This window comes from Melopsittacus undulatus, chromosome Z (assembly GCF_012275295.1).
Source record: "Melopsittacus undulatus isolate bMelUnd1 chromosome Z, bMelUnd1.mat.Z, whole genome shotgun sequence".
Classification (NCBI taxonomy): Eukaryota; Metazoa; Chordata; class Aves; order Psittaciformes; family Psittaculidae; genus Melopsittacus; species Melopsittacus undulatus.
The window spans coordinates 24,000,560-24,025,047 of NC_047557.1; the positions used below are offsets into that span (position 1 = coordinate 24,000,560).

At 40.0% G+C, this 24,488-nt stretch overlaps 1 protein-coding gene across 1 annotated transcript; it reads left to right on the plus strand.

The window, feature by feature from the left end:
• Positions 1–318: 318 nt before the first annotated feature.
• On the plus strand, positions 319–23,739 carry SLC30A5 (solute carrier family 30 member 5). The gene is made up of 16 exons (XM_034073051.1): positions 319–516; positions 730–852; positions 3,568–3,634; positions 4,947–5,032; positions 6,447–6,534; positions 8,105–8,192; positions 12,899–12,975; positions 13,857–14,027; positions 14,654–14,942; positions 15,226–15,434; positions 16,551–16,708; positions 17,416–17,545; positions 19,027–19,252; positions 20,726–20,952; positions 22,593–22,721; positions 23,301–23,739. The coding sequence occupies exons 1-16, from the start codon at positions 443–445 to the stop codon at positions 23,469–23,471; spliced, it is 2,313 nt and encodes a 770-aa protein (XP_033928942.1). The 5' UTR covers positions 319–442; the 3' UTR covers positions 23,472–23,739.
• The last annotated feature ends 749 nt before the right edge of the window (positions 23,740–24,488 follow it).

Below are 24,488 nucleotides of genomic sequence, written 5' to 3' on the forward strand. Positions count from 1 at the left end.
TCAGGTGGAAAGGAAGGGATGACATAATTCACTGCAGCCAATTCGTGCTATTCCCTGACAGAAAAGCGTCCTGTGAAAATGAGTTACTGTTATATATAATTTTGTTAGAACGGCTGCACTATACCTCTGATACCAGATGATATCACGCAGCCCCTTTCTCAGAGTACAGGGGGCGGGGGAAAGAGGCAGAAGGAAAGGTGGGAACGTGAAGAAGGGGGGAACGGAGGGAAAAGGGTAACGGGGAAGGGAAAGGCTTTCCCCCTTCCCATGCCCCGGAAACGATTTCCCGTCTGCGCTCCCTGCCCTTTGGCCGTGGCTTACGAGGTCCGCTGGCCTACCGCGGTTCCGTGCGGAAGCGGCGGCCGCGGAGGGTGAGCGGCGCCAGAGCGCTCGCACCCTTCCCGCCCAGCAGCGCCGGGCCGGGCCCGCCGCCCGCCCCGCCATGGAGGACAAGTACAGCGGGCAGGCCTTGGCCGGAGGCGGCGTGTTGGGCCCCGTGGATGCGCCCAGCGCCCGGTAATGGCGGCCGGGTGGAGCGGCGAGGGGGCTGCCAGTCTCTGAACGTCCCTCTGGGCAGCAGCAGGCGTCGTCCTTCAGCCTCGCGTAGCCGGCGGCCTGCTGCTGCCGGGCCGCGGGGAGGGGCAGGGCTGGCGGTGGGACCGGGGCCCGGGCCCGGAGCGGCGGCGAGTGCGCGGCGGCGGGTCCAAGCTGCCCTCTCTCCTCTTGCAGGCTGAGCCGGTACATCGCGCTGCTGTGCTTCACCAAGTGTTTGAAAGCCGTGGGTCTCTTTGAATCTTACGATCTCCTGAAAGCGGTGCACCTCGTGCAGTTTATCTTTGTAGTGCAGCTGGGGTGAGTGTGCTGCGGGAGGGGAAGCCTTGTCCACCGCCCTAACAGCATGCCTTGTCCACGGCGTTCTTTGTCACCATGAAGCTTATACCCTGCATTACATTGTTACAGAGTAATCAAGGAGAAGGCATAGCAGTGTATCCAGGAAGTACTCTGTTCATAGGAATGGTTTTCCTTTGTGTTTGCTATAATTTCATAATCATATCTCAAGCTTAAAGCAACCCATAAAGAACATAAGTAAAACCACCTGCTCCTCACAGGACTACCTAAAACTAATCCATATGACTAACAGCATTGTCCACATGTTCCCTGAACTCTGACAGGCTGGATGCTGTGACCACTTCCCTGGGAGTCTGTTCCAGTGACCAGCCACCCACTCAGTGAAGAGCCTTTTCTTAATGTCTAACCTGAACTTCCACTGAAATAGTTCCAGTTCTGTCTCCTCATGTTCCATCACTAGTCACCATGGAGAGGAGACTAGCACCTTCTCCTCTGCTGCCCCCCTTGAGGCAGTTCTAGGCTGTGGTAAGGGCAACCCCTGGGCCTTGTCTTTGCTAAACTGAGGAAACCAACTGATTTACTTTTTTGTAAGTCTTTCCTTCAAGGTCTTTCAACATCTTAGTAGTCCTCCTCCAGACACTCTCTAATAGCATGATGGCCTTCTTATATTGAGGCACCCAGAACCACACACAGTACTCAGTGTGGAGCCACACCATTGCAGTGTAAAGTGGGACAGTCACTACCCTTGACCTGCTTGCTATGGTGTTCTAGATGCACCTCAGGGCATGGTTGGTCCTTTTGGCTGCCAGGGCACACTGTTGACTCACATTCAACTTGCCATTAACCCAGATCTCCAGATTAGGTTTGCTGATGAGATGAAGCTGGGAGCAGCAGCTGATGCACCTGGAGGCTGTGCTGCCATTCAGCAGGACCTTGATGGGCTGAAGAATTGAACAGAGAAACTTAATGAGGTTCAACAACAACAAGGGCACTGCACCTGGGGAGGAAGAACCCCAAGAACCAGGACAGATGGTGCTGACCTGCTGTAGAGCAGTTCAGCTGAGATGGACCTGGGAGTGTTGGTGGGTGACAAGTTGATTATGAGTCATCAGTGTGCCCTAGCAGGCAGGAGGGCCAAGTGTAACGTGAGGTGCATGGGGAGGAGTGTGGCCAGCAGGCTGAGGGAGGTGATCCTCCCCCTCTACATGATCTTGTGAGGGCACATTTAGAGTCATGTCTCCAGTTCTGGGCTCCTTAGCACAAGATGGACAAGGAGCTGCTGGAGAGAGTCCAGTGAAGGGCCACAGGATGATCAGGGCTCTGGAACATCTCTCTTACAAAGAGAGACTGCAGGAGCTGGGCCTGTTTAGCTGAGAGGAGACTGATGCATATAGATATCTCAAAGGTGTGTGTCAGGAGGATGGTGCCAGGCTCTTTTCAGCGATGCACAGTGACAGGATGAGGAGCAATGGCCATAAACTAAACCACAAGAAGTTTCACCTCAGCACAAAGAAGAACTTTGCACTGAGGGAGGCAGAGCACTGGAACAGGCTGCCCAGGGAGGTTGTGGAGTCTCCCTCTCTGGAGACATTCAGAACCCACCTGGATGTGTTCCTGTGTAACCTGCTTTAAGGGGCCCTGCCTTGGCATGGGATTTGGGCTGCATGATCTCAGAGATACTTTCAATTCCCAACAGTTCTGTGGTTCTGTGATGTTCTTCAGTGAGGCTGCTCACCAGCCTCTTGCCCTGCAGTTAATACAGTATTACCAGGATTACCCCACCCGGAGTGCAGAGTCTGGTACTTGCTTTTCTTAATTTTCATACGCTTGGTGACTGCCCATCTCCTGGTTTACCCAGAAATCTCTCTAACTCCTCTGTACCCTCAAGAAACTTAAGTGGTTTTGCTACTACGAAATTGATCGCATTATGACAGTGCTGATTATAGGAGGCTTGGGCATGTCCAGATTTTCTCAAGGGTGTAAAGACATGCTTTCTTCCTTGTAATTTGTATTCCTGTAGTTATTTTGAGCTTCAACTACTCGTTTTCCCCAGATAAAGAGCTGCAGTGTAGAAACTGATAGCCAATACACAGAAACAACCTTTGCAGATGCAATCCTGCTTCATGATTAACTGATAAGATATGGAAGAGCATTTCTGTAATAAACTTACGAGCGTTGAAACATTTGGAACTTCAGTTTTATCTTTTATTTCAAATTTGTTTACATTTCTGGCCTTCTTGCATGCTCCCCTTGCCTGCATATTCCCAAGCATCATAGTCTTTCTTCTTCAGTCTTTATCCTGTTTGAGGAACATATACGCTGTTCCATACCATTTTCAACAAGCCTGTGTGTTCACATTCCATATAAATGGGTATATGTATCTTGCTAATAAAAAACATAGTATTATTTCTCCTCAAAATGTCTGAGAACAGCAAATCTGTAAATCATAGGTAGACTTCTCATTAGCCATTCTCTAAAGAGCTTGCCTTCAAAGTTTACCAGAACTGAAGCTCACTTGGCATCACATTTGTACTGGTATCTGACACATGTAATGCAGCAGGGAAAATAAAAGCAGTGAGTGTAGTCAGTGTGGCCTGCTTGTGAAAAATGTGGAGGAAGATGTTTTGTAAACTGAGCCTGATGTGAGAGACCTGGTTATTTTGAACTGCTGGGAATAAAAACCTGAAAGCTAATACACTAATTTTCTCCTTTTAACAGGTCTGCATTTTTTATGGTTTTGTTTCAAAAACCATTCTCCTCTGGAAAAGTGATAACCAAACGCCAGGTGAGTTGGTCTACGTAATAGTGATTCACATCTTCGTAGATATTCTTGACAACTTGGTTTGTAGATATTCTTGACAACTCGGCTCTTGCGAAAAGTGAAAGCAGAACAAAGATTACTCCAATTGGAAGATATGGTTGCAGTTTCCAGAAGGGGTGTAAATAACTCTGTGCCTAGGGCACAATAAAATTTTCCAAATCAGTATTTTAGCTTTTGCCAGCTCCTTTTGAGAGTATTGTTAAAAGATTGGTCCTTGGCTCCATAGAAGCATCTGTTTTGAGGACTGGATTTTCAAAAAGAGCTTAGCCTGCGTCACTGGCTTTGACAGTTTAGTGGGACAGTTTCTGGACTGCCAGAATGCCAGAGTGCTTGAGTCTTGTTCCATATGCCAAAAGAGTGCTTTCTGCATGGTGCATTGTGATGAGGGGCTAGTCTAACTGCTCTTCAGATCTGTGTTCGGTTCCTAGTATCCTGAGAAGCTAGAGAAGGGGAGGTTGGAACCTGCTGTTTTATAAGAAACAATTTTTCTTCATCTGCCTCATACTCCTCGTTGGCTTATGTGTGCACAAAACCTGATCCATGCACAGTGTTGTCGGGGTACATGCTAAGTAGAAGGAATCTGAAGGACTGCCAAATGTCAGGTGCTTTCATGATTAGACCGGTATAAACTGCATCTTTGATTTGTGGTCAGAAAAATCTGTCCATTTATAGTTTCACTGTTGTGAATATTTTTATTCCTGGATTTAAAGATGATATTTGCCATAGGCACTTTGTCTTGTCTCATCTATTTCCAAAAGGAATGACTGTTATTCAAAAGCTGACACTAAAGTTAATAATGTATTGAAAATCTGAATTAGAACATGCTTCCTGAAGAAAGAATTTAATATATGCATAAATATTTGTAGACTTAAGGTCTTAGTCTCTTTGTCTTGGATGTTTGATCTAGTTCAATAAATGTTTATCAGATATATATATAGACAATAAATTTCAAAATAAACAGCATCTTTGACAGATAAATGAACTTGATTTTTTTCAGCCTTTTTTACAGGTTTTTTAAAGAGACTTCAGACTATACTAGAGAATGTACTACTATGGTAAAAAAGAAATAAGTAATTCTGGTTTGTAATATGTCCAAACAAAAGTTAGTTGCCTGGGAAAGTAGGAAAGAAGATAATCATACTCTAAATTTTGCAGAATTTGCAGAGCATATGTTTTACACTTTTATTTCCACACCTACTCTGCTGAAAAAATACTAATAATGGGGTGTTTATTTTGAAACTGGAGAAATTTGTAATGGAATACCTTTTTCTTGCAGTGGATCAAAATTTTTAAGCATGCTGTTGTGGGATGTATCATTTCACTCTTGTGGTTTTTTGGCCTTACTCTTTGTGGACCACTGAGGTAATTATATATTTACAATGAAGAATGTTTTCTCTTCTTAAGCTTTTTTTGTGATCTTCACATGTCTCGCTGCATTGTTTGTTATTTTCTGTCCATCAGCCCATATTGCCAGCCTCTTTAGTGTTTGAGGTTTTAAGTAAATCTTTATGCTTTTTCCTGTGAACTCTGTTGTGCTTTCCTTTGGAAAAACTAGTATAATTCTCTGTAGAACTTGTAATTTTCTTTATCCATTCTTGACAGGATGCCAGTGAAATTCTTGAGAGTGCTTGAACTGCTGGTGTGAATGATATAACAAGAGAACCGTCTGTTACACTGAATGTAGTTTTTATAATTTCCATAGTCTCATTAATTTAATCTAAATTGTTGAATTAACTGTTTTAAGTCCATGACTTGACAGCTAGTGGTAGCAGCTTGTATTCCTGTACCAGCTGACTAGAATCAATTTCTGCATTTGTTACAGGGCACTTCTTTATCTGGTCATGTGCCAATGCTGTGGTGGAATTGGGTAGGATTAGTGCATATATATACTCCTGGTAAAATCACTTGTACTGTTTGTTAGCAGTGTTGAGTAACTATTAAAGAATAATGTGAGAATTCCAAAAATGAAGGTTAATGTATTAGAAAACATCTTTCATTAGCGAGAGGCAGGTAAAGCCTTAAATTGTGCATTTTAGGAAGTTGAGGTTTTTAGCCTCAACACAGGAAAAGGCATACCAGAAAATAACCGCATTTCATAATACTGTAGCGCCTTTCTGGGTGCTGGCAGTGTTCCCAAACAGAACCAGTAACATGGATCCTAGCAGGCTGTATTTTTATGTCTAGAATGACAGAAACACTTGGTAAACTTGACAGCGATTATTACTTTCATTTTCTGCTTTGGAAAGCTATCAATATAGCTTGTTAGTCAGCTTTTGCAATCTGAAGGAGATGGTGTGAAAGTTAGAATTTCTTATTTTCAGCAATTAAGAGGTTCTGAGGTTGCATAAACTGCTAAATCATCAACAGCTCAATAAATGTCATGTGATACAACAGAACAAGACCTCTTTTTTCTGGGAACCAGAAACTTTGGTTTAGAGGAGGTGTTGTAATAGGAATAACAATTCCATCTTGATCAAGTTAGTATCTTGTTGTGTTATTAGAAGAAAGTACATTTTAAAGCAGTCTATTTTGATCTGTTCCTTGAGTTAGGAAGTTCTTTTTTTGTGATATGTCCAGCTGTCCACAGCCAGAGCTATTGCTGCTGAAGGCAAATATATTTGCATTTATCCTTTTGAATTGTTTAAACTTGGTGTTGAAATCACAGGCTAAGTCTTTGACTGCTCTGTCTTTGAATTTTAACTGAAATAGTAAATATCAAGCTTGTGATGTAAACTTCTTGTGACTGGACCTAAGTGTTTATTTCACTTTTTTATAGGACATTGTTGCTGTTTGAGCACAGTGATGTGGTTGTGCTGTCACTCCTTAATGTCTTGTTCACAAGCTCAGGTGGAGGACCAGCAAAGGTATTTAAAAATGTACTTTACCAGATTTAAGAAATACTGAATGCTAAAAGTTCAAGTACTTTTTAACCTGGAATGGTGTTCGGGATCTATATTCATAGAAACTGTGCTTTGTGTGGTTTAATTAGTAAAATAATAAACACAACATTAAGAGAGCGGTATGTGAAGCTGTCACTGATCTGTAGCACATGCCTGAGAAGTTTCTCTGTTTATAAGGGGAGAAGAATATTGAGAATTATTTTTGCACTTCAGTAATCTTTGTAACATGATCTGGGGTTCAAACTGATGAGAGGACATGCGTACCTGTAGTGCTCCTGCCCTTTAGGTGCTGCAGTCCCACAGTACAGTCTCCATATCTTTGCCTATCTTTTCAGTGTCAGTAGCTTTTCACATACTTTGTTTTTTTTTCTGCCAGAAGGTTCTCTTAAGTACTTTAATGTCTGCATGAGCCTGTATGTGCTGAATACTTGGGCACAGTCCTTCATGTAATCAGAAATCTGTACTTCTGACATCCTTTATCTGAGTCCCATTACATACAATTTCACAAGGTGTTCTCTGACTGTGCCTAATCAGCCCTGTATAGAATAACCTTATCCCAGCACCTAGGAATCTTGTCCACTTTCACTCAAAAATACTGGTAGTTGGAGAAGGATGCCTTACAATATCATATACCTGAGGCTAGAGTACTTGTATAAGAGAAAGGCTGGCTTTGGTGCTGCCTTAGGCTGGGAATTTTGAAATCTCTGTCTCATAAACTGCTTCTGGAGTCCCATAATGACTTTTAGGGTGCTCTTTGAATAGCACAGTTACCTGCTCTGACACTCCTGCCCCTCCTCAAACTGAGATACTATAGCGATCAGCATGAATTTCTTCATCTAGAAGACGAATCTTAACTCCAGCCAGTCACCCAAAGGTCTAGAGAGGCTTTTTGTCAGTTTGTACCATTAGTGGATCACACTTGGCAGTTAAGCTGCGTATGTGAGGCAGCAGAAACAAGGGAGTGATAACCCTGTCCTCTGAATATTCAGCTTTTTGAAGTGAACTGTGGCAAAGAGAAGAAAGCTGACTTTCTGAAAGAAATGTGATAGCTATATTTGGCTTCAGAAAATTAATTGTAATATTATTTTTTAGGTGTAGACCTCGGTGTCTTGTCAAGATGATGACTACCAAAACTGCGGTGTTTTAAGTCAGAGTGCTGAAAGCTCTGCAAGCTGAGATTTTATACTTGCTTCTGTCCATTTGCCATAAAAGCAGTTGCTGCAGAGCTCTGCTTACTCGTAGCCTTTGTACAGTGCTCCAGCCTTTATTCCCCTAAGACAAAATTCTACAGTTTGTCCAGTAGATCTTCTTCACAGCACCCTGATACTACAAAATATTAAATCAGGCTTAAGTAGCAGGGGTTTTTTTCTCATGTTTTCTTACAGAACTAAAATACATTTATCTTGATTGGGAGAGGGGAGGAAGGAAGGAACTGATTTCCTGGATTTTTTTATGTTAAACTGTTATAGCACATTATAAAAATATGCTGAGTTTTCTGTTTGGTTTATTTTGATGATTTTTTTTTTTTTTACAGACAAGAGGCGCTGCATTTTTCATCATAGCTGTAATCTGCTTACTGCTTTTTGATAATGATGACCTCATGGCTAAAATAGCAGAACATCGTATCCTTGTTATGTGTAAAAGCAAGTGCCTATTATTACTGGAGCAGGAAGAACGTAAAGTTGAATGCACTGAGTTAAATATGCTTGCATTTTTCTTGATAGGAATCTTATCTACTAATGATGTTCTAGCATGAGATCTTACTTTTACATCTAAATATTAGTATTTACAGCCAAATAAATGGCATTGTTTAGTTTGATAACTTAGAACACAGCTATAGATTTTTAAGTATAAAGTCTCCCTGCCCATTTGCACATACCAGCCTATTTAGGATTGCCAGAAACTTTTTTCATCAGCTCTGTTAGTCATAGCATTGTAGAATGGTTTGGGATGGAAAGGACATTAAGATCATCTAGTTCCAGCCCCCTGCCATGGGCAGGGACTCCTCACAATAGACCATGTCGCCCAAGGCTCTCTCCAGCCTGGCCTTGGACACAGCAGGGATGCAGCATTTACCACTTATCTGAGCAACCCATTCGGATGCCTTCACCAGCCTCACAGTAAAGAACTTCTTCCTTGTATCTAACCTGAACTTCCCCTGTTTAAGTTTTAACCCATTACCTCTTGTTCTATCACTACAGTCCCTGATGAAGAGTCCTTCTCCAGCACCCTTTTAGGCTCCCTTCAGATACTGGAAGGCTGCTATGAGGTCTTCACTTGGCCTTCTTTTCTCCAGGCTGAACAGCCCCAACTTTCTCAGCTTGTCTTTATATGGGAGGTGCTTCAGTCCCCTGACAGTCCTTGTGGCCCTTCTCTGGACTTGTTCTAGCAGCTCCATGTCCTTCTTCTGTTGAGGACACCAGAACTGCACACAATACTCCAAGTGAGGTCTCACAAGAGCAGAGGAGAGGGGCAGGATCACCTCCTTCGACCTGCTGGTCACGCTCCTTTTGATGCAACCCATGTCCCTGTTAGCTTTTTGGTCTGAAGCTGCTCACTGTTGGGTCATGTTCAGCTTTTCATCCACCAGCACTCCCAAGTCCTTCTCCACAGGGCTGCTTTGAATTACTTCTCTGCCCAGCCTGTAGCTGTGCCTGGGATTGCCCCAGCCCAGATGTAGGACCTTACACTTTGCATTGTTGAACTTCATAAGGCTGGGATTGACCCACCTCTCAAGCATGCCAGAGTCCCTCTGGATGGCATTCCTTCCCTCCAGCCTATCAATCAAACCACACAGCTTGGTGTCATTAGCAGGCTTGCTGAGGGTGCATTCAGTCCCACTGTCCATGTCAGTGACAAAGATGCTGGACAGGATCGGTCCCAACCACAGTCCCTGAGGGACACCACTCATTACTGGTCTCCAGTTGGACACTGAGCCGCTGACCACAACTCTTTGCATGCAGCCATCCAGCCAGTTCTTTATCCACCGAGTGGTCCACCTATCAAATTGATGTCTCTAAAATTCAGAGACAAGGATGGTGTGTGGGACAGTGTTAAACGCTTTGCACAAGTCCAGGTAGATGACATCAACTGCTTTCCTCCTTTCCACCAGTTCGACAGCCCCATCATAGAAGGCCACCAAATTGGTCAGGCAGGATTTACCCCTTATTGAAGCCATGTTGGCTGTCACCAAGCACCTTGTTGTTTTTCATGTGCCTTAACATGCCTTCCAGGAGAATCTGCTCCAAGATTTCACCAGGCACAGAGGTGAGACTGACTGGTCTGTAGTTCCCTGGGTCATCCATTTTCCCCTTCTTGAAAATGGGGGTTATATTTCCCTTTTTCCAGTTGTAGAGATCTTCACCTGACTGCCGTGATTTTTCAAATATGATGGTCAGTGGCTTAACTTTATTTGCTAGCTCCTTCAGGACCCACTCATGGATTTCATCAGGTCCCGTTGACTTGTGCGCATTCAGGTTTCTAAGATGATCTGGAACCTGATCCTCTCTTGCAGTGGGATCTTCATTCTCCCAGCACCTGCATCTGTTTCCAAGACTTGACAGCATGATCAGAGCACTTGTGAGTGAAGACTGAGGCAAAGAAGTCATTGAGATCCTCAGCCGTCTCCAAATCCTGGGTAGCGAGTTCTCCCGTTTCCTTCCAGAGAGAGCCCATATTGTCCCTATCTGTCTTCTGTTTGCGACATATCTATAGAAGCCTTTCCTATTACCCCTGGTATCCAGGCTAGACTCAACTGTAACTAGGCCTTAGCTTTCCCAACCTGATCCCTAGCTTCCTGGACAATGTCCTGTATTCCATCCAGACTGCCTGTCCCTGCTTCACCTTCTGTAAGTTTTTTTTCCCTCAGAGTTTTCTCAGCAGCTCCTTATCCATCCATTAAGGCCCCTGGTCTTCTTGCCCTGTGTCCTTCTAGTCGGGATGCAACACTCCTGAGCTTGCAGCATGTGATCCTTAAATATCTGCTAGCATTCTTGGGCCCACTGCCCTCTTGACCTTTAACCAGTTTTATCCTTTTTCATTAAAAACTCTAGACATAATGACTGTAGCCTAAGTGTGTGCAGTAAATGGTTGACAGGCTGGTTGGCAGTCTTTTCTATATATCCAGAAAGATATATTTAGTCATTTAGTACAACCCCCCTGCAGTATGGCAGGACATCTTCAACTAGATCAAGTTGATCAGAGTCCCATCCAACTTGACCTTGAATTTTTCCAGGGATGGGTGATTTACTGCCTTATATCTAGTCTGAATCTCCCCTCTTCTAGTTTAAAACTGTTATCCCTTGTTTTACTGCTACAGGCCCTGCTAAAAAGTCTGTCGCTATCTTTCCTAGAAACCCTGTTTCATTATCAAAAAGCCTCTCCAGAGCCTTCTGTTCTATAGGCTAAAAATATTGAACCCTCTCAGGCCTTCCCATGGAGAGGTACTCCATCCCTCTCGTCATTTTTGTGTACCTCCTCTGGACTTACTCCAACAGATCCATATCCTTCCTGTACTGAAAAATCCAGAGCTGGACACAATACTCCAAGTGAGGTCTCATGAGAGCAGAACAGGGGGTCAAGACAACCTCCCTCAACCTGCTGGTCACGCTCCTATTAATGCAGCCTGTATCATTATTGGTTTTCTGGGCTGTAATTGCACACTGCCAGCTCATGTTCAGCTTTTCATCCACCAGTACCCTCAAGTCCCTCTCTGTAGGACTGCGTCAATCCCTTCATCCCCCAGCCTGTACTGATACCAGGGCTTGCCTTGACCCAGGTGCAGAACCTTGCATTTGGCCTTTTTGAACCTCCTGAGGTTCACATGGGTTCTCTTCTCAAGCCTGTCCTGGTCCCTCTGGATGGCATCCTGTCCCTGAGGCATGTTGACTGTGCCATTCAGCTCAATGTTATTTTCAGATTTGCTGAGAGTGCCCTTAATCCTGCTGTCTGTGTCATTGATGAAGAGATTTAAACAGTACTAGTCCCAATACAGACCCCTGAGGGACACCACTTTCAGCTGATCTCCATCCAGACCTTTGAGATATTGACCACTGTCTGGATGGAGCCATCCAGCTAGTTCATTATCCACTGAATTCCAACCATCAAATCCATTTCTGAAATTTAGGGAGAAGGATGTTGTGGGGGACCTGGTCAAAGGCCTTACAGAAGTCCACATAGATGAGGTCTCTAGCTCTTCCCTTCTCCACTGATGTAGTCACTGTCACAGAAGGCCACTAGGTTGGTCAGGCAGGACTTGCCCATGATGAAGCCATGCTGGCTGTCTTGAATCATCTTCCTGTCCTCCATATGCCTTAGCACAGCTTCTAGGAGGATCTGTTTCATGGTCTTCCCAGACACAGAGGTGGGGCTGACAGGTTGGTAGTTCCCAGGGTCTTCCTTTCTACCTTTCTTATAAATGGGTGCAGTGTTTCCCTTTTTCCAATCTCCAGACTTTTCTTGTCTGTCAGGAGTTCTGAGATATCACAGAGAGTATCTTAAAGATTGGCAAGTGTGGTAATCTCAGTTCATCTGCTGGGCTGAAAAGTGATGTGAAGTAGCCTGCAGTAACTCCCAACAACAATGGACATAAGCTGCAAAATGGAAGCTGGCTAACATGCTTTCAAAGCCACTGAGTAAATTGGAAGTAAATCTGAAGTAAGTTTTCAACAGCTCATCTCAACATGGTAAAGCATACTGGCAAAAAGTGGTACATCTAACAGTGGGCAGTAAAAACAAGCAAGGTGACAGTAAATTTAGTCAAGAAAGGATCAAAACATGAAATTAAACATGCAAATAATATATTCAGGGATAGTATCAATTAATTGAGTTTTCAGTAAGTAAATTAATTGTTAAAGTGCCCTCTAGTTTTCCCAAAAGTTACTATGATTTTAATATTTGATGTATTGTACTTGTCAATTACTCTTTTTTTTTAATCAAGTTCAAATATTTAGAAACCGGAATTATGAAACTTTAGATACATCACTGTTTTAGTGCTTTTTATGAAAATTTGTCTGATTTTTAATGCTGTTGAGTATATTTTTCAAAGTCTGGTTGCCAAAATTAACTTAAATCCTGGACTGTGATACTGCTGTGCAGTATTCAGCAGTGACTATAGTCTTATGTTTTAAAATGTACACACACACACATATTTTTAACTACTTATTTTCTGTGGAAATATTTTAATATTTTCTAAATTTTAAGGATCTGACAAACCCTAAAATTCAGTTTGCTTACTTATGCTTTTTGTGGTCTTCTACTACCTTTACCTGTTCTTTGGATTAAAGAAAAAAAAAACATCAAATGAAATTCTGCCTTAACTTCTGTTTAGCTGAGGGGCATCATGACAGTGCTCTTACCCACGTTCTGTATACAATAATTGCTTTCCTGGGTGTTGCAGATCACAAGGTAAATAACTTGTATGTTAGTAGGCTAATATTTATGTAAGTTTTGTAGGTTACAGTTTCACCAACTAAGAGCCATTCCAAATCTAAATCAAAACCAAAATGTTCATCACCCCCACCCCATGTTGGAGCTGAACTAGCACTGTAATTTTTACATCCTGATTGACTGATCAGCTTCAGTACCACAAGCCAAACCCTAGCTTAGTCTTGTTGATAAAGTGGCTGCACTGAGGACTAAACCAGGGGAAAAAAATACATATGGAACAGCTGAGAAAGTATTTATGTAAAAATAAATCAAATGTTAAGAGAGAGTGGTTAACTGTGTGTAAAGCAACTGTGACCTAAGGGAGATGAGATGCTGTGTGTGTATCTTGTGATTCATTTATAGAACAATTTTGAAAGGAAATATCATGAAGAAATGTAGTATGGTGCAATTAAAGGTAAATGAATTAAAAGGTTAAGAGAAGCTTAGAGACTAAGGTGACATGGCACTTTTGGGGTTTATGTATGCTGCCAACACTTTTTTAATAATGGAAGATGGAAAGCCACATTTCATGTGATTTTTCTTCATGTGCTCTTCACATCAAATCTGTTTGTATACTGTTGTATACAGATTAACATTATCGAGAGTTTTAAACTTCAAGTCATACCAGGCTGTTGTGAATAGTATGTATCCCACATCCCATAATAGTATATATCCTATGCACAGTTGAGGTATAACCACATATGCTGTGCTGTTTTTAATTAGAGTAGCAATTACAGTAAATAGCCTGCCTTTGGCTTCTATTGATAAGTTAAGGAAAGCATATTAATCTTTTTTCAGTCACTTTGGAGTGAGGTATTTGGCTCTTAAGAAATGCTGACAGGATCCCTTTGTGTTTCCAGGGAGGAGTACTGCTTTTGGTACTGGCATTGTGCTGTAAGGCTGGTTTTCACATGGCTTCCAGAAAACTGTCTGTGGATGTAGGTGGAGCCAAGCGTCTTCAAGCTTTGTCTCATCTTGTTTCCGTCCTTCTTTTGTCCCCTTGGGTCATTGTCCTCTCTCTGACAACAGAGGTAAGATAGCAAGCACAAAAATCGATCATTTTTTATAATTCTTCTTGTGAAGTGCAGTTTAAATCTTTCCTTTAAAATAGCTTTAGAATTGCCAAAGTTGACATCTTTATTTTTGTAGTAAGCTCTGTTTGAAATTTTCCCTCTGTATTTTGATGTGTATCTGTGTGATATCTTAATTTCCTTTTTTCTGTGATAACTTTATTTCATCTTTCTAGCTCAGATACTATATCCTGGATTCATATACTATCATTGCACAAGTATTGATGACTGTATAAATACAGGGCTTTCTTATTCTTGAGGAGTAGATTATTGTAATTTAAATACATGTTTGCTATGCCTGCATGCTTAGGGGAGAGTATACTTGCAAACATGGTGTTGCATGTAGCATTACTTGTAAGGACATGAAAGTATTTAAAATAAGGTACTGTGGTGCATATTTGTTATATGTGTCTCTATATCTGGAATTCTGGGTTTATGTGATAAATTGAAATTATATCAGTATTTATGTCGTGATGGATTGCTGAAAACATTTGTAATGAAAGTGAACTATATTTAATGCTACTTAATGTACATATAACCACATCTAATGGCAAACAACCCTGTTTGAAATGTATTTTTTGTTGCAGAGTAAAGTAGAGTCTTGGTCTTCTCTCATCATGCCTTTCGTAACAGTCATCTTTTTTGTTGTGATCCTGGATTTCTATGTGGAATCCATATGCTCTGTCAAGATGGAAGCTTCCACATGTGCTCGATATGGATCCTTTCTTACTTTCATTAGTGCACTGCTTTTCGGCAATTTTTGGACACATCCAATAACAGACCAGCTTCGAGCTATGAACAAGCCACCACACCATGAAAGCACAGAGCACGTTCTCTCTGGAGGGGTGGTAGTGAGTGCTGTCTTCTTCATTTTATGTACGTATTCTTATTTATCTTTTAATAAATCTGTTTTTCATGTGACTGAAAATGGATGTATGCAGAATTCGTTTGGATGAAGAAGTAATAGGCCTATTCTGTTGAGAAAGTAATGATCTAATCTTACATAGCAATGAAATCTAATGATAAACCTCAAGATGAAGTTGACAATTACTTTGCTGCCTGCATATTTCCTGTAAGCTTTGATTGCTGGTAAAACACGTTATAAAGGAGCTGTGAAGCTTAAAAAACAGCAACACAAACTTCAATACTTTCCTTGCAGCTGCCAATATCCTGTCCTCCCCCTCCAGGAAAGGGCAAAAGGGTACCCTTATTGGCTATTCTCCTGAAGGCACTCCTCTCTATAACTTCATGGGTGATGCATTACAGCAGAGCTCGCAGTCATTACCTCGGTTTATTAAGGAGTCACTGAAACAAATCCTTGAGGAGTATGACTCTAGGCAGATCTTCTATTTCTTGTGCCTAAACCTGGTAAGTGCATGGGGTTTTATTTTCTTATTTTCAAACCAAATCACAGTAGTGCATGCATAGTACAGTAACAAGAGTTACTCTTTAATTCCCATTATTAATTGTCTTTAAAGTGACCCTTGATAGAATAGTTTCATCAGATGAAATGTTAAAACAGAATATTTTTACGATAATCTTAAAGTAAGTGGAAGGTCATTTTGGTTTGTTGTCACACTGCGGGTCTGGTTCTCTGTGTAACTCTTACACCAGGAAGTAAATACTTGTATGGTGGTACATTTAAGATTGACATTTCTCAGTGTTACCAGTAGATAAGCTGAAACTGATAGGATCTTCAAGGATGGGGATAATAAAGTAGTAAGTGTGGGATTAATCAGTGTCATTTTGGAGGAGGCTGGTTTTATTTCTAGGTTCTCTCATGTAGGAATAAATGATTCAGTAAGCAAAATTAATAGGACCTCATTTGCAAAGATCTCTCTTTTCCCCTTGGTAATTATCCTGGAAAAGGGGGAAGTACTCATGATAACTTTAAGGAATTCCGTTATGGAATATGAAAGATGGGAAAGTTTATAGTCATACCAAATAATAATAGGGAAAATATAGGGAAATATAGGAAAAAAAAAATAGGGAAAATGTATGTATTAAAAATGCTTGCTTGTGTACCCTTCTCAAAACTAATTCCTAAGATTTAAGCAGTCAACTAATTGTCAAGAAAATTGTTACAGAACAGATGTATAGACAGCACTGTGTTTGCACTAATAATAGATCAGATCAGAGTTGTTACACTGTTTAGTGACAAAATGCTTAAAATTTTGTGTGCCCAATGTTAGTTTAAAATTCTAAATGAAAACTTAAATTTACTCCTGCAGAGGGTTGTTTCCTTAGGTCTAAGGCTTTTGAGAGGGTAGGTTCAGAAATGTCTCTTCACAGACTTGGAATATATCACTTATTTTTTGTTGGAGAAGAGAAAATGTTCTAGAAATACTTCGAACAATACCCTTCAAAACTGTGGTGTGTCTTATGAAAAGAGTTTCCTGCTAGCTACCAAGATGTCAAACTGCAAGTTAGTATTCAAGGGAAAAATAAAGCTTTTTTTTGCCTTTTTTTCTTCTTTTTTTCCAGGCTTTCACTTTTGTGGAGCTTTTTTACGGTGTATGGACCAATAGCCTTGGTCTTATTTCTGATGGATTTCACATGCTTTTTGATTGTTCTGCATTAGTCATGGGGCTTTTTGCAGCTCTGATGACAAGATGGAAAGCAACTCGAATATTTTCCTATGGGTATGTATATTATGTACATATGTATATGTATTTTAATGGTACATGTGTCTGTCAGTGTTTTGCTGTGTTTCTTCTGTTCCATTTGTGTTCATGCAGTTCATCCTTTACCTCTGTGAAAGTGTGTCTGAAATACCATCTTAATTTATCTCTACAAATAAAACTTTATCACTGTTAATATTATTTAGAAATTTACTTGCTCCATGTATGTATGTATGCCAGACAAAAATACATGTTGAAAGTCAGCATTCATATGAAGATTTCAATTTTGCTGACATAATCAAAATCTGTATGGTTAAATTGCATAAGCAGTTTAGCAGTTTCAATTCCTGAATGGGCAGTTTTATATATTTTATATACTGTCCTGGGTTCAGCTGTAACAGTTATTTTTCTCCTTCTTAGTAGCTAGTGCAGTGTCGTATTTTATCTTTAGCCTGAGAACAATGCTGATAACACACCGATGTTTTAGTAGTTGCTCAGGAGCACTTAGTCTGATCAAGGACTTTTCAGCCTCATGCTTCGCCAGTGAGGAGGGGCATGAGAAGCCTTGAGGGAGCAGAGACAGGACACCTGACCCTGTGTCTTTGAGAGAAAAAAAAATAAAGCCATTTTAATGCTGTATTAAATGTATTGTAACTTTACATATTATAATTTTGAAATTTGTTAAGAGTAACCATTCTTCACTCTCAAAAGTACGTGTTTTCTTTCAGGTATGGACGTGTAGAAATTCTCTCTGGTTTTATAAATGGACTCTTTCTGATGGTAATTGCTTTCTTTGTCTTCATGGAATCAGTGGCCAGACTGGTAGATCCTCCAGACATAGATACAAATATGCTAACTGTAAGTTTCATCATTCAGATTGAATGTTTTTAGGCAGTTAGTGGTTCGTTTATGTTCATCTTACTTTAGAAAGAAAAAAAAGGCAAACTAAAATTGCATACTCAAGAGATCTAAAGTGTGCCTTGACTTTTTGACATATTCTAATTTTAAAATCCAAACTACATCTAGTTTTAAAATACAAAACTACACAGGACTGAATGTAATTCAATTATGACAGCTAAACTGATTTTTTTCCTAAGATGTTACAGCTCTAATCTTTTTAGATGGTGGTCTTTCTACAATGAAAGATACTAAAGAAATAATCTGTACAAGACTAAATTTGGTTCTGCTGTTACATATACCAGTGCTAATTACAGAAAAGATTTTGTATTAATCTCTGAAAAAGGCTGAAAAATCAGACAGGATTCATAACGTTATGCTGAGTGTGTTAGTGTGGCATAAACAATCATGAAGCTGTGTGTAGTTAATGTAACTACACCTGTGTCTCCTTCCACAGCCTCTTCAGGGGCTCCTCACTTAAATTCTCAAGCTTCCATGTGTTTCTTGCAAATGTAATGGCTTATTTTCTTCTTTTTTTTTTAAATTGAGTCTGCAAATCCAAGTATTCATTTATCACATTTCCAGCTTTACTTGTTTTGTCTCCCCACACACACACAAGAATTCGTGCTCTCCTGCTGTTTTCAGTAACAAAGAGAAAGATTTTTTGTAGACAAAATCAGAAATGTGCAATGCTGGAATCAAGGCCTGATTTTTCTTTCTTTTTAATCTTTAATGCTTGCTCAATTTTAACTATTGATTTTGTTTCTTGGGAAGGGGAGAGGTTACCCCCTCCACAAAAACACAGGCTTGCAAAGCCAAGGAGAGGCCTAATGATTCCCAACTAGGACTTGCTTAACTCCTTTGTTAACTGGTGTTATTCTTACACTTTTCTAGTTTTTTCAAGGGAAGAGTAGAAAATAGGCAGAGAGATAAAATTTACAACTCAACCAGTAAAGCAATAATTGGTTTACTCTTCAGCTAAGTACAATTTCAGATGGGTGTGCATGTCCTAGATACAATATACAATTTTTTTTTTTTTTTTTGCCAGTGAAAGTAAAGTAAAGCTTGTATTCAAACCACTCTATCTCTTCTTGAAAGTAAATAAAATCTATCACCCTTTCTTAAAACTGAATTTGCTATCTTGCCCTGATTTGTGGATATTAGGTTTTGCATTCTGGTGGTGGTTATTGGGTGGGGGTTTTGAGAGGGTTAAGAAGAGTTGGATCTTTTTGAGAGGGGAAGAAGACTCCTTTGAAACTAGTTTGTATACTGAATGGAATATGATGAGGAATCCATATTAGAATAATCCTTCTGCTTATGTTAATCCTTTCACAATTTTCCTTAATTAGGTGCACAGTGACTCCTGATTACCATGTTCTAGAAAGCAAACTTAAATATCTGGGAAGGGGCAGTGATCTTAATAACTTTTCTCCCTCTCACAGCCAGTCTCTGTTGGAGGACTGATTGTAAACCTCATTGGTATCTGTGCCTTTAGCCACGCGCACTCCCATGGGGCTTCTCGGGGAGGCTGTCACTCACACGATCACAGCCATTCTCACCATGGGCACAGCCACAGCCACGGGCACAGCCACTCACACAGTGACCATGGGCATGGCCATGGACATTCCCATGGGTCTTCTGGAGGAGGCATGAACACCAACATGAGAGGCAAGTACAGATTGTTGGACCGTAAATGGTATTTGTGATTTCCAGCAGACTTTTGAAGATTTTCAGAATGAGACCCATTGCTATGCATCATTCCTAAAATCTCTCTCCAGAAGTGATCTGACAGCCATTTAGTGTGGTATACATGAATTTTTCAAACTGTTGATTCATTAATGAGTTTAAGCTGAAGGAACATAACTTGAAATGTTTCTTTGCATGGCTTTCTGAGATGTGGGTAATACCTGGGGATCAATAGAAAGCATTAATCTGCAGTGTTCACTAATATCAATAAGCAGTTAATATTATTGAAGACGCTTGAAGTCCTTGTTCCTAAGTTCTGTTTAAAAAATAAAGTACAAGGTCTGTGTCTATAAAGATATTACCATGCTTCTAGGTAGCATGTGACCTCTGGTTGTAAAAACCCTGGGATAAGGGATAAGAAGTAAAAGCAATCTAGAATATGCTTCTGTCTGTGACTCAAAAGATAAGATGGTAAAGATGAAACTGTCTTTTTTGACTCTAAATCAGAAGCTAACCAAGAAGGGTAATATGTATAAAACTACAGCAGAGCTCCTTCTTGGAATTTTTGCCCTAGAAGTTAGAAAGTATTTATTGACCAACTGCCTGGCTTATAAAAAACTAGAAAGGAATGATTTTTTTGTGTAAGTTTGTCAGAGCATAAGCATTTTAGTGAATAGTCATTGGTTATTTTACATCCAAATTCAAATTGGCTATTCTGTTGTCTGGCTTTTTCTGAAGTCTGCCCATACTCTTAGCTATTTCATTATTCTTTAAAATCCTGGTGCTTAACTAGCACTGACCTTACAAATGGTTAGAGATTACTTTCCTATGCCCATTGAGTGTCACCCACCATTAAAGCAGTATACTATATAAAGCTCCTAGCAGTAACAGATAGACAATCTTCTTACAAAATTGGAGCAGAATTGGCATACAAAACCCAAAAGGTACATTAATATCTGACCACATTTGCAGGCCAGTGTATTTACATTGTATTTACAGTATATGTAAAGTGTATTTACATTTACATATTTTTATGCTCTTCTGAGAATCAGTGAGTCCTTCTGTATAGAGTTAAATGATTATGCTATATAGTGTAAATCACACTAACAATTTCAAGACTATTCACGTTCAGTTTAATCTGCAAATGCCTGCTTAGATCATTGCACTGGCAAGTAAAAATGGGTGTTGTTTTTTTTTCTAATTGAAATATTGATTTCTAATTGAATCTAATTGATATCCAATTAAATATATAAATATTATTGTTAATTTCTAATTAAATATAGAAAAGATAAATGTTTTGGGGTGGTTTTGCACCAGATTGGGAAGATAGTTGCCTCTAATAGTTGCTTGAGGGGAGTTTATTATCTTTATTAAGCTATACTGTGTTTCCTTTATTGAGCATATTTTACCTTTTAAACAGAACTGTTCAACTTAATCAGTTTATTTTGTTTTCAGGTGTGTTTCTGCATGTGTTAGCAGATACTCTTGGCAGTATTGGTGTTATCATATCCACGATATTTATTCAGCAATTTGGATGGCTCATAGCTGATCCACTCTGCTCTCTTTTTATTGCTACATTGATTTTTCTTAGTGTTATCCCTCTATTGAAAGATGCCTGTCAAGTGCTTTTGTTGAGGATACCTCCAGATCAGGAGAAAGATCTGCATGCTGCTTTAGAAAAGGTCAGAACTACAATTCTAAATGTTTTCAGATGCAAATACTTGGTAAACTTGAGCAGTTCAGTATGACAGCCTTTGTTGTCTTAGACAACTTCATGTCTCGAGCTGTATTAAGTCTATTCTACAGAGATATGACAGGAATGGGAGTTATACTGATAAAAGTTATTTTGCAACTAAAAGAACTTGAACTAGTTTTTTGCTTTTACGTGTAGTACTGTGATTTCAGGTAAGTATGGTAATAGCGTGGGAAAGGTGCTTAGTACTGAGAAAGTAACATAGTAGTCTGCAAAAGCCTGCAGTCTTTTTAAACTTGATGTGTACAGCTCAGGCTACAGAATTGTTTCTTGAGCCTGTAATTGCCTCTTAATTAGTAGAGGAGGACATGTGTACTTGTCTGCATGAGAACACTTCCAGGAGGATCTGCTCCATGATCTTCCAGGGCAAGAAAGAATAAATGGAAATTGTCTTTGAGAGGCTTGTGTAGAGAAAGAAAACTGAGGTGCAGAATGGGCTTTCACTTTCTGATGAGGGAAAACAACAATTCTGGGAGACAGAGGAGAAGTAAAATACTTACTGAAAACAATCAAAGAGCAGTTCATTAAAATATAATAGGAAAAGCATATAGAAAAATACAACCCAGGTAAGCAATATACTTGCTGTAGGTTGACCCCAGCCAGCAGGCAGGCATCCATACACACAGTCGCTTGCTTGCTACTCACTTTACCACCACTGCTGCCAGTGGAATGGGAGAAAACAAGAAGAGTCAAAGCAAGAAAAATTGGGGAGCAATTTAAACTCAGTTTAATAGATGAAGGGGGTGGGGGGTGGGTAAAGCAGTGCACCAAGTTGCAGAGCAGGCTGTACCCAGGCAATCTATAAGCAACAGCCACCAGGGAAGCCCCAACACCCATTCTTCCTCTAGCCCAGTCTTTATTGATGAGCACAGTGTTGTATGGCATGCAGTATCCCTCTGCCCAGCTTGAGTCAGCCATCCCAGCTCTGTCCCCTTCCCAGTTCTTGCCCACCCCCAGCCTCCTTGCTGAAAAGCAAGAAAGCTCTGACAGCACCCAAGCACTGTTCAGCTGTAGACAAAACACTGGTCTGCTACCAGAACACAGATTCAAAGCACGGTTTCTTACTGGCTGTTGTGAAAAAAAGGTTCAATCCATACCAGACAGACCAAGTACAAAAATCAATATTTTAAAAGTGACAGGTTGTGGGAAAATATTGTATCTCTGACTTAAGTCCAGCTATGATAACTAAATAGCTGCTTATCTGGGATAGTGAGGTAACAAATGCCCTAGAAATAGGTATATACCCAGCCAGTTTTCTGTTTAGTCTGACCATTGATGTGTGTGGAATCTGTACACTAAATTGTAGGTTTGTTTGGGTATTTTTTTCTCAACCTGTTTAATATTGCACTTTTCTGGGGTTTTCATTTAGTTTTACTTTTAGCTTCTAGTCTTTGACAGTAGTAGCAAGGTGAGTTTTCAGTTCTACATATTTCTGAATGCATCTTAGCTGGAAAGCTGCTTTGCTGTACAGCTTTGTTTCCCTGTGAAGTATTTGGCACCAATTTCCATGTACACACAAGTTTAAAACGTGTTCTTAAATTAAATGTTGCTAATGTAATTTCTTTGCAGATTCAAAAAATAGAGGGAGTCATATCATACAGAGATCCTCATTTTTGGTGTCACTCTGCAAGTGTTGTGGCAGGTACAATACATGTGCAAGTGATATCAGATGTGATGGAACAGAGAATTGTACAGCAGGTGAGTGCAAGGCTTTTAGATCTTGATGTTTTAATTTCAGTTGTAAACTGAAGTTTGAGGCTGCTGCTTGTCATTATTTTTGCAGCTATTAGTTAATGTCTCAAAGCTGGTCTCTAATGCTGTACTCCCCTTGCCTGTTAGCCTGGAATTGCATGAAGAGCTATTTGAAAAGGCTGTTTGCTTTTTTTTCTTTTCCTCACTGTTGAAAATGGTACTACATGTGCTCTGAGAAAAGTAGGTGAGGTGGATTTCATGCTACAAAACAGGTAGTAAGTAGTAGGGATAGCTGGGTGCTAGTCATACGTTTGTAACTAGCTTACTAGTATCTGTCTGCCTTGGGTTTCCCTTTCCTTAAAAGGATACTTACTTCCTATGCAAGACCCTGAGAACTACCTGATATGCAGAAGTTGCAGAGCCATACCATCTGGAGCTAGTATCCTCTTCCCAGAAAACTGAATTCTTTATGATGATATTTTTTTAATATTTTCTTTTAATATTTTTTCAGAGTGACAGTGCTGCAAGTTAGTGGGAGATGCATATAAAGTGTAATACTAATATTAACCATACTGTTCTGTTCAGGTTACAGCGATTCTGAAAGATGCTGGTGTAAACAACCTAACGGTCCAAGTGGAGAAGGAAGCTTATTTTCAGCACATGTCTGGACTCAGTACGGGGTTTCAGGATGTCCTTGCAATGACTCAACAACTAGAATCCATGAAATACTTCAAAGATGGTACTTACATCATGTGATACAAAGTTGTGTTTGCCAAAGGAGGTGTAAATGGGGAAGCCATAGGATTCCATATTCGTATTTCTGCCGGGAGATCTTGCACATACATGTACAGGAACAAATGTACTATATATATGAGATTTTTAAGCATACTGTCTTTATTAAAATTGCATCAAAATGCTTTTATAAAGGAAATTAGATGGACTTGAATATTTGCTGTATATGTGAAAATTATGCAGATCTTAAGTACTGTACTTAATGTTTATTAAACAGAAGTCTTGCAACTTGTGGATGAGCAGGGATATGTTCCATACTTTGTCTTAAGTATGAACATCATGATTATCATTTCATATTAGTGGAAAATGGAAATAACTTGTATTAGAATGCAAACATAGCTTGAAGACTCTGGGTGAAAAACAGCATGTTTTTTATGGGGAGTAAAAAACAATGTGAAGTCATGTGTTTTGCAGTCTTTGTTAGATAATATAAGTACACAGGTTTTATGTTACATTTTGGCAAACATCTGATTTCTAAACTTAATTTTAGTGAGCAGGTAGATGTTACCATTGAAAATTTATATCAAATTATGTTTTTTAAGGAAAGAAACCCACAGGTTAACAGTGAGAAATTGGGAGGCGAGAAAGTTGCAGACACTTTTCTGTTTCCTGAGAAGACTCAGAATAAAAAAAAAAAAAACTTTAAAACAATTTTTTTGTACTTTTTCTGAGAAAAACTGCAAATGCAACAGTTCAAAGCTTAAAGTAATTAATCAGTGACCATCCTAGCACTCACCTGAACTTCACCTCTTCAACATACATTACTGTGTTGTTGACTTGATTTTTTTATAATACCACAGCAGAGCTGCAGGTTTCCTGTAGCCAGGTATACCTTCAAGTATCACCAAAGGAAGCAGTTCAGGTTTGGAATGGTGAACTGTGACAGTAGTCTGGAGCTTGACAGGTTGCAGAAACAAGCTGTAAATTTAGACTTCTTGCCTCAAAAGAGAAAGAGTGTGTTTAAGATAAAATAGTATGTGT